This window comes from Thunnus albacares, chromosome 21, assembly GCF_914725855.1.
Source record: "Thunnus albacares chromosome 21, fThuAlb1.1, whole genome shotgun sequence".
Classification (NCBI taxonomy): Eukaryota; Metazoa; Chordata; class Actinopteri; order Scombriformes; family Scombridae; genus Thunnus; species Thunnus albacares.
The window spans coordinates 22,134,234-22,151,460 of NC_058126.1; the positions used below are offsets into that span (position 1 = coordinate 22,134,234).

The 17,227-nt window shown below is 42.9% G+C and overlaps 1 protein-coding gene across 2 annotated transcripts in view; it reads right to left on the reverse strand.

The window, feature by feature from the left end:
* The window catches only part of mpp7a (MAGUK p55 scaffold protein 7a), a 142,196-nt gene that overhangs the window by 69,072 nt on the left and 55,897 nt on the right, over positions 1-17,227 (reverse strand). For both annotated transcript variants that reach the window (XM_044339411.1, XM_044339412.1), the window contains exons 4-5: positions 11,516-11,593; positions 4,175-4,255 (exon numbers count right to left, since the gene is read on the reverse strand). In XM_044339411.1, coding sequence (XP_044195346.1) covers positions 4,175-4,255; positions 11,516-11,593 — 159 coding nt within the window. The remainder of the gene's footprint in view (positions 1-4,174; positions 4,256-11,515; positions 11,594-17,227) is intronic.

Sequence of the window (17,227 nt, forward strand, 5' to 3'; positions counted from 1 at the left end):
TATAGTAACATTATTAAAATGTTGGATTTTGTACCGTTAGTTTAGAAATTTGAACATTACTTGGAATCTGGAAAACTGTGTCGGGCATATTTTCCTATTTTCTGGCATTTAATAGATGTTTAATTACAATTATGTGAAATTTGAATAATCTCATTGGGAAATCTGGATGTTGCAGAAGTTAATAATAGGATACAACAAAGAAAAAAAATTCCAGTGCTCTGTCTCCATGAACACATTCCCTTTTCATGCTCACCTCAACCTTTCCTCCACTAACCTGCCAGTTGCCGTTTCCTCTAAACTCTATCCATCCTGACCTGTTAGTGTCCTTTCATCGATGGCACTTCCTTAAATCTGGCATTGCTCCCCACTGCCACATCCTCCCCCATGGCCGTGCCTAACAACCCGTAACAGAGCCACAGCTAATTCCTTGTAAAAACGTTCTAGGAAGTAGCAGTAACAGCTGTATGCTAATAGATAGCACATGGTACATGGCCTGGCTGGTGACCATTGACATGGGAGCACAACTACACAGGTACAGATATGTTTAACACACACACAGAGGGGTCTCTGTATGGAAGCTTTCTTCCTGGGTTTATATGAGTCAGTGGGTCTTGTTATGCCTCGGTGTTGGTGGATTAGCTGCTTAATCAAATCTAGAGTTATATCCTTGTGTAAGCTCGGCCCTGCAGCTGAGGCCTGAAGAGAGACGCAGGGAGAGAAAGAGTGAGAGACGGAAAGAAAGATGAAGGGAAGCGAAACCACCCTTGTTTTCCAGGCATCCCGTCCTTTCTCGGTTCGTGTGTTTGTGTTCATTAGGCATAATAGGGATCCTAGAAAAACAGATCACTGAGCTTGACTAAATAAACCTGCTCCTACATTCCTGGCATTGGCCTCTCATTAAAGCCCCCGGCCCTGTCACCGGCCTGCTCGTTTTTCAGCTGGCGGCGCTGGATCGGTGCTGGGTAGCTGCTTTCCCCGGGGCGGGAGGGACCCTGCCGTGAGCGTTCTGCCCCGGAGGTGCTGCTGTAGGCGAGCTCAGATACGACACTAACGCCCACCCTCTCTGAGCCTTGAATCTCAGCATGCACCGCTCGGAGTCAAACACACTCTTGCATGAGTGCATACACACGCCTACCTCCACACACACACACACACACACCGGCGGAAACAGGCGGCCATCATAATTGGCACTTTCATCACTGTCAATATTAGTCTTTCTGAGGGGGGTTAATATGGGTGAAAGTTGTTTTTTCATGTGCAAATCGTAAAAAAGAAAGTTGAAGGCGGAGAAGGAAAGCAAGAAAGAGAAAGGAAGAGAAAGAGAGTGGGGAGTTTTAAAGAGCCTGATTTATATCCCCACCCTAGGAATGGATCATTTCAGCCATAATTAAGAGTGATACAATTACTATCGTACAGAGACGCCATTCAAAGGCAGCAGCCATCTGCTTGTGTTTTACACCCCCGGCCCTGTGATTTACACTGGGGCTGGCTGGTACGGTATCAAGTGCCCTGGAGGACAGATGGAGACAGAAAGAGAGCAATGTTTTAATACTTCATTCTTGAAGCCCACATGCTGCCTATGGTTTGAGACGCAATGTCAGGAAAATGCCAAAAGCCTCCATGCCTCAGTATGTTACAGTTAAAGCTCTCCCTCCAAACCAAGATGCTGGAACTAATCTATTGTTGACCAAGTGTTCCCAATGAAGCCAGCAGGAGCGCTTAGCCTGGTGGTTTTAAGCCCAGACGCTTGAAACCTGCTGATAGACTCAACACTCGAGAGTAGAGGTCATCATGCTGAGGGGTGGAGAGGGATGGTGGGAAACGGTGTATGTGCGTGTGAACACATATAGATGTCAATCACTCAACTTGACAGCACCAGGTATGATACTTTCCTTCTTAACCTGATGGGAACTTACAGATATCCGAGAGAGTTGTTTCCTTTTTTCTTACTTATTTCAAAAGGATCTCACAGGTCAACACAAAACACAGAATGCAGCTCAACCCAGCCACTTTCATTTTATATCAAAAAAATGGTGAGTGCAGCTTTTATTGCCTGAGACAATCCCTGATGAAGATATAAGTGTCAAACAAATGAAGACATGTTTGTTGTAGCCCTTATTCAGAGATAAGATCTCCTTCCTTGGCTTCAGCTCTTGTGCTCTTGACATTGCTGTCTGCTGAGGTGCACTGGCCAGTAGTAGAGGAAGCAGTAGCTGAATATTTTCCATTGTTTGGTGTGGAATTATTTGGCTGACCTTGTTCTGCACTCAGCTGAGGTCGACAGAGCGGCGTGTGGAGGTGGTGGGAAAACAGAGAGATAGCAGTGAATGGAGAAAGCAAATAGACAAAGGGTGAAAACAAGTTAATATTGGTGAGGGTCTTCCACAGTAGACAAAACTGAAGTTAGAGAGAGGAATTTGTACCGATGTGGAGGTGATATTGTTTTCACTGGACTAGTCAAATAGCCACAACAGCTTATTTAGAGCTTATAACCTCACACACCCTCGAGCACACTTCTGCATCGCTGCAGCGAGGTGAGAAGTTAAAGCACTGGAGGTCAGCAAAAACAAGCTGCTGTTTCTGTCAGTTTTTAATTTCAATAAGTATGATCAGCTGGGGTTGGAATAAGGACTTTCAGATTGACTCTGGGGCTGGAGAGTTGCCGGTGGTAGTTGCAGGGGCCGTAACATTTGTTAGGTGAGAACAGAAAAAGTGCAGACACTCCACGAAAATGGCAGTGACCTAAATATTCCAATCTGGTTGTTTACATCAAAGACATTTTGGCAAATATCTGATTCTTATTAGATTTATTTCCACATTTGAAAGTGAAAACATCACTCTATTCTATAAACTTAGCGGGAATAGGAGAATTTTTCACACTTTTTAACACTTTCACCTTACTATGATGTACAGTAAACATTGGAATTTAAGCTACGCAGCCCTTACCTTCCACCAGATCCATCTCTAAAAGCACATAGATGAGAGGGCAGGATATTTTATTGGAGCATGTGTATGAATGTGTGTGTGTGTGTACACCTGGCCCTCAGTCCTGTCTCTTGCCTTCACCTCTTCTCACCTCATCCGTTGAAGGTGCTGAGCTTCCTGATCGATGACTTTCACGAGCTCTGTGTTTTGATGGATCGACCTTTGCCACGCCAAATACCTTCACTGTAAGCGTAATTAAAATAATAAACGCGGCATTTCTGACACAGGCATGCTTCATGGCGAGCGCGGCGATCGTTTGCCGGTGCATTTCACTTCGGGGTTGACAGAGACAAAGGAGATTACATCGTAAACAAAGCTGTGATAGATTTCCATCATTTGTCTTTGGGCTGAGTGGCTGCGTGAGTGCGTGCTGGAGTGTGTATCCACCTTCGTGTGTCTATGTGAGATTGTGTGTGCTGTTTAAGTGTGTGGACTCAATTATACGTGACCCCATTTTCTCATGACTTTCTGTATGTGAGTGACTGTATTATGTGTAGTTCTTTAAATCATTACATCACTAGTATAGACAACCAAATATATACACAATGATCTGACTTCTTACCCTGATCCTTTTGGGAACCACTGTTTCTTCACACTTGACACTGAGAGGTATTGAATATTTGTGTGCACTGTAAGTGTGTGTGTGTGTGTGTGTGTGTGTGTGTATTGTGCCGGGGGAGGACTTCATACTGAGCTGTTGTTTCTGGCAGAGCCCAAATAAGCATGACAACAGTGCATTAAGAAAGGAGGCTGTCCAGCTCTCCTTCCATTCCACCATCATACAGGCAGTACTGTCTGGCTGAGACACCTGGAGGGCCTGATGGATGGCCCCAGTTAGCTCTTGAAAATAAAAATGTGTAAATTTATTCTGTAGCTGTCTGTGTCTGGCTAACAAGGCCAGTGGCCGCAGCCAAGAGGACAAGAAAGAAGAAGAAAAAAAAAAAAAAAAAAAGCAAGGTCTGGATCTGACCGCCTTGTTATTTTGTGTACAGCATGATACTCGCGCCACTTCAATGCCAGAACTGCACACACGGCAAAGATCTGTGCTATTTGTGGGATGACATGATGAGGATTTTTTCACAAATAGTGTGGTCCACTACAAATAGGATACGGGGTTGTAGATCAACACTTACAGAATAAAAAAATAAGCCTGTATTGAATAAAATCTTTTAATAGGAACCAAACTCACCTTCACGTGGGCTTTGGCCAGTATTTTGAGAAGTTCTTTGATTTCTCCGTTGGCTGATTTCCCTTGTAGCTCCTCAGACAACTAAAGAGGGGAAGAAACAGAGACACTATGAATGCCTTCAAAGCCACTCAAAAAGAGTGCGCTGTTATCCGCTTTTAAACGATTATGGCGTCTCGCCCCTCTCTATGACGACCTTGAATGTGGCCAGTTGGAACAACTATAAAAGATCATACATAACCTGCTCTTAAGGGCCTTCCTTACTCAAGGGCACCTCAGTGGTTGTAATGAATGAAGGGCAAGTGCTGCTGTTCCACTTTCCCCAAGATTTACTTTGCCAGGGGACTGAATCACCACCACTGCATAAAGGTTATCAAAAAGTCAAATTCATTCTTCTGTTCTACAAAACCTGCACAAAATGTTAATTTTCAGTCATTTAGTAGCTGGTACAGTCAAGGCAATTGGAATAAATTTGCTACTAAATTCAAATAAATTAATTTGTAATGCAATAAAAATCATCTTGTGCAGTAACTGACATGTTTTCCAAGCCTTATTTTAAACTATTGGACAAATTTTATATCTTGTGATGATCAACAGTACTAATCTAATCAAAAGTACTGTACCCAGTAGGGGAGTGTGTAACATCAGAGTAACCCATCAAAGCTTGTGGAAAAGTACAGTTGTATACCCAAAGGCACACACTGTGCTTGTACTCTCAGGTGGCCTCAAGCAAACTGATATTATGCTAAATTGGGTGCATCTTCGTGGGAGGCAAGGTCACACCTTGTCATGGGGCCTAAAATTCGCAGTTTTTGACACCTTTGTTTCGATTAAATTTACTGTTCAGTAGGATCATTTTTCAATGAAAATCTCAGGAACAAAAGAAAACAGTCCACTCCTCTTGGAAACAGTGGGGGCTCTGAGAGCATGTCGGAGCATTAGGACTGAGCTGGGCTGAATTCATGATAAATGTGTGGTAGCTCTGAGACAAGTGACTCTGCTTCTAAAGCCCAGGCCACGCTCCTCTGGCTGCCCCCTGATTTATGGATGATCCTCCTGGACGGGGTGTGAGTGTGGAGAGGCGAGCCGTCGCACACAAAGACCTGCCTGTACTGAGCTGGGATCAGGAGCTGATGTCGAGAACACAACCAGCACCAGAGGAAATCACAGACTGGGGTGTCTAGATGTGTGTATAGGTAGTATAGAGGGTATGTACGTGAACTGTATCACAGGTGCAGCAGTTTCGCCTTTGACAATTCTTACAAAGTATAAAGCAGAGAATCCTCTTAACTTCTTTGTTATATGTGAACAATGTCAACACCATAATGATCCATGTGTCCTTAAATAGCTCCGTTCAGTTATCATCACTTTAATATAAGCTTTATTCCAAGAATATTGTGAAAATATTAGAAAATGAGAAATTGAAGGAACATAATTTATGCTTAATAACCATGAACTATGTAAAGTCTGGTAGTTATTTTATAAAATACAGATAACATTTTAAATTTTTTTGGCTAGAAATGGCAAAAATAATGATAAAAAAAACCTTGACATGAAAAATGAGGGAAAATAAGTTAACATTGTTTTGGACTACCAGGCTTTACTTTCTTTCTTTCTCTTTCCCTCTTCTGTTCCTTACCCTTAGTTTCTCCTTTTGCTTCTACCTGTAAAATCAAGTGTCTAAGGATAGAAGGTGTTGTTTTTCACACAGATTGTAAAGCCCCCTGGGAGAAATTTTTGATTCTGTTGCTTGACTTGATAAGATAAGAAAAAGAAAAAACAATATAAAACAATAGAAAATCAGATGGATACAGACAGACAGACAGATATAAATCACTTCACAGTGGTTGAAAATAGACCAGGTTACCTGGAACATTTCCTATAGTGAGCCAAGACTGATAAATCTACAAATCAAATAATAAGAATATCCAAACATTTTTAACAAAAAGGTGAATTCTCTAATTCTCTTCTCAGGGCGCAACTTAACCCTTAAACATCCACTGTGTTTGTTAAAACTCTATGAAGCAGCAGCAAAGAAGAATAAAGAGACACATGTAACTTTTTTGGTGCCTCTGTTGTCATCACATAACAGATAAGCTGAACAGGGAAATCTCCCCAAAATGCAGTGTTCTCCTGTGTGTGTGATGCTCAGGCAGATGATGACAGAGGTTGGAAAAACATATAGTTTGTTTGACTAACGACTCCTGGGGTGCGGGAATAAGGCACCAGAGGTGAGGCGGAGGTAAAGGCAGGGGGCTGAGGGTTATATTGGGGTTAGGGAGGATGCTATGTCACTTTACCCAAAGACAGGAACATGTGCTTTTGGCTGGGGGGGGGGGGTCTTTTCATTATTTCCATTAGTTTTGACCCCCCAAAGGGAGACAGACCACACTAATGAATAGCCATAGTGGTCAAGGTTACTCCAGCTGAACCTCATTCAACCCTGCATTACTTCACTTTATCAAATATACAACAAATCCAATCTGAAAGAGAAAGGTCAGAGGGAGACGGAGGAAGTAAGAAAAGGAGAAGGTGGAGAGGAGATGAAGACAGAAAAACAAAGAGAGCACACATGATCAAAGAAAAGTAAAGGGGAGAAAAACAGAGGAAGTTGAGAAAGGTAGAGATGGAAGAGGAGTCGGGGTCAGGGTCTTTAGTGAGGGAACATCTCCAGCTCTGATACAGCGTCATCCATCATTTCATCGCTAAGCTGTTTACAGCGAGGGAGGGAAGAAAAGCGAGACAAAGAACTGTAAATTTCCAGTCCCTCATATTGTCCTATTAAAGCACCTTGTCCCATAACTCAGCGTGGAGGACAGATGGGACATGTCTGACAATGCGCTCGGCTCTCTACCTTCATGCTGCCCCGTTCGAATCACATTTTCCATCCTCAGACCTTCAGAGAAAGTGAGGGAGGGGGCAAAAAATGATGCTGGTCTCCTCTGAGACCGAGCGTATTTCATTTGTTAAATGTCATGGCAGGCACGCCAGTGTTTAGATAAGTTTGATCCCAGCATGTCAGTTTATAGCTCACTGCTGGGCTCACTACTTTGATATATAGCTGCCAATACATCAAGCTGACCTCTTTCTTTTTTTTTGTTTTGTTTTTTTTTTATAAAAGAGTTTATTAAAAATGGTATTAAAAATACAGATTTTTTATTAAAAAAATCTGGTTTCAGCCAGTCAGCGTCATCTATTTCATATGATGGATGAAATGTTCTTTGGCTTGATTTGTTGTGTAAGTGATCATTAATACACTGGTTGCCTACAGTAAGCGTTAAACCTGAATTCATTCCCACAGAGCATTTTGATTAGATTTTACACAGTTATGCATGAAGATGTTTTCCTATTATTATATTTTTATGGGTTGCAATAAAAGTTTTAAAGTCTTATGGTCTAAATACTGGCTTTCACACCATTACAAAAAAAAATCAAATTTAAAAAAAGGAAATAATGAATGCATGAAATCTTCTCATGCAAATAATCAATTCAAAGAGTTATCAGGAGGAAATAGTTTCTAAAAGTGACTTAAATCCAGATGTATTTATTTATGAGTTCACTTTATGGGTTCGTTCTTAAAAAAAAATGTATGTTTGGAGCTAAAATGTAACATGTAAATGCTGAAGTTATCGTATTTTAAGTATTTACTGCATCAGCTTTTCCAACAGTTCACAGAGACATTCTAGCCAAGGTTTACAGGTCACTTATTGAATCAATACTCTGATAAGTTGTGTATATACATGTAATATATGTGAGCCCTATGTAAAGTCATGTAAAAACCATGTATATATAAACGATGGACAAATGAAGTTAGACGATAGGAAACAAAAGCTGCACAAGACCTCTAAATCTGTGACTAACAATGTTAAAAGTTCACATTCTTTCAAGAGTTTTACTTTAATAGGTGATATATCGGTGGCTGATATATTAGCTACTGATAAACGATAAAATTAAATGATTGATAGTGTTTCTGAATGCTGATACTGCAATTTTAGATATTAATTACACCAGACTGTGGAGTCTTTTCTTCCTCTCTCATTGTGAAATAACACTGCATCAATTGAAAAAGTTTGTCTCCTTCATTTTGGCATTTGCAAGATTAATGTTCTCAATATCAGCCACAACAAACAGACAATTATCAGTTGTTATTATTGGCCCCGAAATTTCATATAGGTGCATCTTTATTCAATAGAGTATCTATCCTGTATGAACTTATTATTATTATCTCTGTCCAACTGCAACTATGTCCTGTTTTGTCTCATTTACATTATGAAGACACTGAATGTAGCAAATACTTGTGGAACCACAACGTGCTGTAAATAAAAATTAACAATGAAGAGACACCTGACATGACTTGACAAGCCAGCTCTCTCTCTCTCTCTCTCTCTCTCTCTCTCTCTGTTTGTCTGACTCTTTCACATTAGCAGTTGTAGATGTACTTGTGGACCAGTGCTCTCTGATGGCACCAAGTGGTCTTTCCATGTAACGGCAGGTCTATGGGTGAGAATAAAGGTGTTGGGAAGTTGGCCAGAGGAGGAGAAGGGCACAAGTCTGCCACCAGGACATAGAGTTAAAGTTCAAACACTGGACACTGATGTGGAACAGTGAGCTGGCATTCCACATATGATGTGGTGTGTTTATGTTTTTCGACAGGATTGATCCAGACTGATCGGATCGACAGACTGGAACTTACACTGAGCCAGTTCACGTGTGAGGCTGTTTTGTCCATTTTGATTAATGTAATGTGGTATTTTACAATGAGGCAAGACTGCTTCTATTTCAGTCTTAATGAGCGCTGGAGAGAAACTGTGTGTGTGCAGTAAAGAACGTGTATGTCCATCCATAAAAGTGTGTGTGCAGTCACCCACCGACATGTCTTTATATGCATCGATTGTGTTTCAGGTTGGCGGTGCAGGTTTGCTTGAGCAGTGGCAGTCACCTGCTGTGTGTGCTAGACAGTGCAGCCAGGGGCAGACAGAGGTTAAAGTGTCATTTTATGTTAGGCAATAAATTAAGCCTCCATTACCCGAAACCTAAGCCCGAAATGAATTTCATCTAACTGTAGATCTCTCTCCCCTTGCACTTCAGTCCTAAGCTACCACTTCAATAGTGTTCATTTGGAGTGGCGACACGGGTGAAAAACAATCCACTTTAAAAATACACTGCAACGCTCCGAGTTGGGAGTTTTTCCTTTTTTTTTCCCCAGCCAAGGAAAGGAGACTCAAGATTGCGGTGTGCTGTGAGACGCTTTGATACACCATCTCTGGGCTTTATCCCGATACTTGATAATCCCGGAGAGACGCTTTGCGGGGCATTTACCAGGAAGCATAAATTTGAAAGTCTGTAATTTAACAAGAAGAATAAGAAAGAAAATCTGTAAGGGGGAGGGAAGATGAAGGCTGATAGTTGGGTGTCTCTCGAACAGACTATGGCTTCTTGCCACAAACCTGGGGAGGCAGAGCACAGACTACAGAAAGAGAAACAGAAGCGATCTCTCCCACTCTGTTGGCTGCTTGAATTTGTTGGTATTCTTGTTATAGTGTTATCTGGTTAGGTGTTCCTTGCCAGGAGTAAAAGTAGGGTAAGACAAACACACAGACAAAAAAGGAGCAATAAAATTTTTATTTGAGAATATTGTCCCTACAGATGCATGGCACGGCCATCGTAGGTTGGTTGAGGGTTTGGGACTACTGTCATCTATACTGGTGTGTGGATGGAATATTCTGGCTCCCACACCGAAACTTGTGGCTTGTAAGGTCAGGAAAACCGCTCTAGACCACAAGACGGCCCTTTCATTCGTGACAGTCTCAGGACACTCTGGACTCCTTCTTCCGTGGTCCTTACCCCGACCGACTGTAAGAATTTCAGCCCCTCTTTCTCTCGTCTTTCCTTTGACTCAGTACTAATTAGGATGATGTATGGCTGCGGGCTCTTTAGAAGGGGTGGAATAGTCGGAGGCACTTTGATTACAATAAACAGAGCTGGGGATTTCAAACAAAACCACACACCAGTAAAAGGGCTTTTCCTCCTCTCAGTTCACCGTGCCAGGCTGGTTCTTGGGTTTACACAGGTGTGTGTGTTTGTGTGTGTGTGTGTGTGTGTGTGTACACGCACATGTGAATGTGAGCGGGGCATGCTTTTGTGCGCACGTCGCTTTCAATAAATATTGCAAATGAACAAAACGGTAACAAATGTCAGGACACTGGACATTTACTCAGTAAATCAGACTAAATATCTTTCACAGCTTGACGAGAGCGGCAGGGCCAGTGGAAGAAAATCATCATCATCAGTGCAGTCATCAGTGGTCCTGATGGTGCCATTATTGTCTGCATAGCGGCAGACGTGACGTGTTATTAACAGGTTAACTACTGAGAAGGAACTTCACGCCACACATGACGCTGCTATGATGCTTCCTGAATCTAAATATTTCATGTGTTTGCAGTTGGTCTGCTGCTGTCATCTGTCAAAGCGTGACCATCTGTCTTCAGCTTTCCCTTTTGAATTGGTGGCCTTTTTCTATCCGGTTTCTGCCTTAAGAAAATGATCGGTCTCCGTCCTTGCAGAGCTGGGTTTTCGATTTCGTGGTGTATGGCTAGACGTTTGGGGCAGAAAGCGGGCAGCAGGGTTGGCGGTGTATAGTAGGGACAGTGTAGTGTTACTGTAACAGAGAGAGAGTATAGAAAACCAAACCGAGAAACAGACAGTTCAGAGTTCGTTCCAGGGCAAGAGGTGAAAGAGGACAAACATTGTCAAGGCTACTGCACGCTACTGGAAAGTGTGTGGACTGCATGTATCAATGACTGTGTTTATGTGTGTGTTATAGACATAATAAAAAGTGATGAAGAGACATTTGGCACTTGTGATCTGAAGATCTGATCTGCGAAATCAACCTACCGGCTTACACTAAGTCTCTCTGGATTTGAGTCAAATCAATCACATTGCTTGGTTTTCAAATACAAACACAGAGAAAAGACAACGTGTGCGTAGGTGGGTGACAAATTGAAGGAAAAACCTGAATAAATGAGCGGAGAGACATAACGAATGCAAATGCTTCCTTGATGAATGGTTTAATAATGTGAATCATATGCTATGGCCTTCACAAGTCACCATATCAACCTAACTGAACACCTATGAGAGACTGAAGTGTTAGACAGCACCATCATCAACACCAAATGAGGAAATATCTTTTAGAAGAATGCTGTTCATCGCTTCGGTATTCTCTGCCAAGAAGCACTGAAGCTGTTTTGGAGGTGCAAGGAGGCCCAACATCTTACTATGACACTTTGGATTGTTTTTTCCTTTGGCCTGTCAGTCATCAGTACGTGCAACAAAATAAGAACTTACTTCATGCGCCAGAGCTGCTGTGTTGTCCAACACGGGGACGGGTTTGCTCTCTTCATAGTGCTGCAGCCGTTCGTGGATCTGAAAGGACAGATTGTGTTCATCAGCGAGTGAAGAGAGAGAAAGAGGGTCAAACGTATGGCTGCGGGGGCCACGGTAGTGAGGCCTCCCTGAGCAAACACACACGTGTGAGTGAGAACATACACAAAGTGTGGACAAATGAGCTCACATGCACGGCAACACGCAGACATGTATGAAAACATGTACAAGCTCCGTCCGCACCGTCTTAAGACTCGTACACACTCGGAGTAGATCAAAAAGACAAGCAATCACACTTGCAAACACCCACAGGACACACACACACACACTCACATAACTTCACACAAGACTCATTCGACTGAGCACAACAGAGGGCTTCTAAGTATTTCAGCTCGCTCAGCCACTGTACAAACAATCCAGTTTTCCACTATGCATTTGATATGCCCTAGTGGTCTGGTGAGGATTCCAAATCATTTCAACAGTCTACTTAAATTGGCTAAACATTTCCTTATCAGCCTCAACACTGCCACTGCACAATGTAGAGAGACAAAGCTGTATCTCTGGAGAGTTACTAAAATGGAAAGTAGGGCGGCTCATGTGTAACGTTTACTCATTTACACGCACAAAAACACATCATCACTCAAAAACTGATATGTGGAGCAGAGATGGAATAATTTATACACACTGGCGCACGCTTGCGCCCACGCACACGCAGTTATATACACAGTCACACACTCATACTCCAGCACACGCACACACACAGAAACACAAAAAAACACTACAGCCATCCCGTTTGTGATTTAAGAGCAGCTGTGCAGGAATGCGTTGACAGCCTACAGGCTGCTGTCAGGTCCCATCAGAGAACAGGCAGGGACGACTATCCTCCCATCAGCCACTATTGAGTCTCTCCGCAGCCCAGCATGGCGAAGGGGAGCTAGGCCATGGATCTGACTGATAGCTGGGCCCTGGGCCTGGAGCTCCAGCTGGATGTCCCAGAAAGCATTCCAGCACGATGGTGGAACAGAAGGCCCTCTGGCTGAAGAGAGAGTGACAGAGAAGCCTGTGGGCCAGCTCAGTATCTGCAGGGCCAAATCCACACATGTGGGTGCATACACACACACACACACGCACGCACATACACATACACACACACACACACAGATGGAGCAGTGACAATTTGCGACATAAAATTCCTCAGTAGGACAGAAAGCAACAAGAAAAGCAGTTTGTTTGCTGTCACATTATGAGCAGCTACAGATGCTGTATACAATTAAAACATCTGTTTGAAGATAGTTAAACATATTTTTTTCTCCTGACAGCACAACTTTTTTTTTTTTGTAGCTAGACAACATTCTACAGTAGCAGCATTTACTGCTGAGTGTTAGTCAGGCTGAGGTGAATGCTGCGAGATGACACAATCACATGGTGGAATGTGAAGTTGGAATCATGACATTCCCATTGGAAATGAAATTTTGAGAGGTTTGATTAGCAAAAACACATATAACATATGTGGATGAGTTCATTTGAATCTTTTGAAGTTGTCATCTGTCTTCTATAATCACCAGAGAAAACTGGAATCTGATACCCAAAACATCAGACCATTAACAACACAATACAAATGCACTAATGTCAGCATTCCGAAGGCACTAAAACGACTTTCTGTTGAGAAAAATGCAACACAACTATGTGTTAAATATCTTTGCATATGTATGCCCCTTCTCAGCCAATCAAAACTCTAGTTTGACTGTTGGCCTTAAACAGGTACAACCATTACAACTCAACTTATCCACATGTCTCCCCTGATAAATCATGGCCTGTTAGGACTGTGTGTTGGCCAAAAGAGCAGCCATGTTTCAAGGTCAGCTTAGAGGTTCAAATCCCTGTGTAAAGCCTACATTACTCGGCTATAAAACATGGTGCATTAGGCGTGTCGTGGAGGTAATCTGTTGAAGGCCTAATGGAGGCAGATGGTTGCTCAACTCAGCTGTAGAGCAAAAAAAAAAATCTGGGACTTGAGGACCCCAGAACAGGACGGCTGGGATGTTAAGTTAGACAAATGGTGGCAAAAAGAGGACGCAGTAGATTTTCAATGGCCTGGAGTGGAGCAGGAACTAGTAATGAGGCTACAGACAGAGATAAAAATTAGTACAAGCTTGGAGCAGCGCTAACATAAGCCTGAGCGGACTCCGATGTTTAAGTGGTGCTGAGCTAAACTGCTGTCACTGTGTTCCATGTTTCATGGCATCAAATTTAAGACTGCCACTGTAGGGCAATTCCCGGAAATTTTTATCCTCATCTGTTTAATTTCACATAGCCATGTCATATTTGAACAGTTACTCTCCACTGTTCATGAAGTCCCAACAACTCCACCCTGTGCTCTGACTCCTCTGTCTGTTCTTCTACAGTATACGGCCGTAAAAGGACAGGCAGGCAGCTCCGGTTACTTCATCTGTCCTGATCATCTTTGTAAGAAAACAGATGAAATAAATGAGGGAGGTTGCCAGTGTCTTCAGCGCTCCAACATACCACAGTCCTAGTGACATCTGCTTAGGTAGTTGTTGCTCCACCACCTCGGCTTACTTAGTTACTGTGGAATTTTTCTCCACTGCTCTGTGAGCAAACGCGAGATTGAAATGCTTTTATTTACAGTTCAGGACACTTTCCAAGTGCCTGTCCATGACGCAGTAATGTATTTTAAAGCCATTACCCCGCTTTTTGCATAGCACGTTCTCTGTCCCCTTGGTGAGGCAGCAGTGCTCCTGGCAAAGGGCAGAAGTGGCCTGGTGGAATTAAAAAAAAAACAAAAAACAGTGAGAGACAGTGTGCTACAGCCAAAGAGGGCTTAGCTCAAACCAGAACACCACTACAGGACACACAACCGAATCAAAGACGGGGATTCTGAAGCTCCTCCAATTAGGCTTGCTGCAGTAGTCGGAGTTACCGGTATTACATGGTGTTAGGGCATACACGATTATATTACTTGGCCACTGTCGTTTTGCTTTTTTTTTTTATAGAAATAAAACCCATTCAGTTCATTTTCATGTATCAGCACCCACGTTCATCAACTAAAAAAACTCTAATTTGTAAAATACGAAGTGTGTTATCAATACTTAGATGGACGCTACAATTATAAACTTTAAGTCTCTACTCAGTGACCATCTGCAGCAGCAGCAGAGTCACAGCACAGAGTAGCGGAGTGAGACGTCTGTCCTCCCTCCTGCTCTCTGATGTAAACACACGTGGCTGTTAGCGAGCAGCTGCCCTCATGTCTCCCCAGGTCTCGGTGCTCGTTTTCGGCAGAAACGCTCCTGCTCTCTGTCTGCTCAGCCTGCTCTCGGTGTGTCTCTCTCCAGATGGCAGGCATGCCATCTGGATGCTCCGGTTCTGGTTCTAAGTGGGGTTTGTCCTCTGGCTCGTGCCTGTGTCTGAAGCCCACCGTCACTAACTTCTCAGTAAGGGGAAGATCTAAAGATCTAAAGATCTAAAAATCGTTGAAGATCAAAGTAAGCGCTCTACAGATATTGAGCGTCATCAACAAATATCTTATTTTGTAAAATGTCCGGCATAACTGTAACACCAGTGTTGTCACAAGTTTATTAACTGGTGGGAAAATTTGCTCACCGTGGCATCCCTACCTCCAATGAGAAATGTAGTGGTACTTCTATGTAAAATAAGGCTGAAGAGTCGGGATCAAATGCTCCAAACTCAGGGAGGAAAGCTCCCCAAAGTACAGGCTCAGGAAAGATGAATGAATATGCACCTTCACTGAAAGCTTCAAGAAAACATGCCACAAAGAAGCAGTGTGTGTCTCCTCTCCACACAGGCCTCAGACTAAGTTATGTTTGCTTCCAGAAATACCCCGCGGGCTTAAAATACACACAACACACGAGGAGAAAAAAATATGAGGAAAAACACTAACACGAGTATGAACTGATATGAAAAATTTCCAATGAGAATGGACTGGAACAAAAACATAACATCCATCTTCATCTTCTCTAGACAAGAGCTCGAACCACTGTGAAGGATCACTGTTAAGGTTAAGGGTCAGACCACTCAGAGACCTTTCCAGGAACCTTTAGTGATTAAATTCAGTAGTTTTTTATATTCTCTTCATGATAAAAGTGCATGCAACAGTAAGAAGAACAATGACAGTCTTGAGTATTGATTGTCATTGTGTAAGTATAGAGGAGGGAAAAAAAGCCTGACTACAAACACTAATCCAGACACACTTGAGCAAGCAAAGTCTGGCACAGAAAGGAGGAGAGAGCGTGCAAGAGACTGAAAGCTTGATAGATGGAGAGGTGTGCTGATGGAAGGAGAAAGAGAGGTCTGGAGATCACAGGGCTGGATAGTGTTTCTGTTTCTGAGTCCTGCAAGGAGGCTCAAGGCCTCTGGTTAATGTCCACTGCCCAGAAAACTTCATGTCAGATGGGTTAGGGTTGACAATCTTTCTCCCGCTCCTGTTTCTATATCTACCCACCGGAGCGGATCCAGTATCAGGCCTCCGTTAATCCACCCGGGTCCGATCTCTTGTTCTGATCCAGAACACCTTGTCAAGGCACTGTGGCCTGGTAGACTAGACCAGGTTGGGGAGACAGGGAAGGAGGATTACAGACGTACATGCAGGGTTGTAACTGAAATAGCTGTGAGATGATATGTTTACTCAAGAAGCAGAAGGAGGAAAAGTTGAGATTTTGCTTTTTCTCCTGTCACAGTGGGTCAGTTTACAAAGTTTGGGGTTTGGCCCTGGCATAATGACATCAGGTCCTGGACATTGTGCTGTGGTTGGTGAAAAATCCTGCAGATGACAGTACCATTCTCCATCCGTCTTTTGAGGGTACAATAGGCCAGTGTTGCTAAATAAACTTACAAAAAAATTGATTCAACCCCCCTGTCATCACGGAGCAGATACTGCATTAGAATGACAGTATCCAGTCAACATCGCCCCTGCTGGTTACAATAAATACCAGAGACTGGTTTTATAGCTCTCAAACAGCTGTGCCAATCATAATGAAGCATGACAACAATCTGCATAAATGGATTAAAATAGTTTATTTTACATTTTAAGCATTATTCCATCATTCCTGTGCATTTGCTCGAAGTAAGACGCCAGCAAAGTGACGTGCCAGAAACAGACGTGGTTCTGAGGCGTCCGTCATCAGCATAACGTCTACGATCCAATTACCACCAAAATACTTTCAACATCTTTTTCACAGCCTCATTTGAATGAGCCTCCCATCTTATTGTGCCTCTTCTCTGTGCACCATGCACGCTGCGCTCAGCCCCAAAATACCACACAGATGGGAAAAGTGAATTACAAGGTCACAAAAATATTTGCACTGGTTGTTGCACTGCCACAAAATAGGGCCCTGAGACTGTGACAAAACTCTTCACTCTTCTGTAATCCTTCATTGTCCAGGCCAGTTAAATCTCGTCCTGGACTGGGATCCTGACCCACAAAAGTGCATTGAGGGACTTGATGACATTATCATCAATTGTCATCAACTGCTTAATGGACCAACATGCAAAATAATTTGTTTGGTGTATACTCATGTTGTTGAGCAAATACTTCAAACACACACATTACCCTCACCTTTCCTTGACCAAGACCCCATACGGAGGGGTCTGGTGCCTGAGTTTCTCTGTCGTTTACTGTGGAAAAGGCCTGGAGAATGT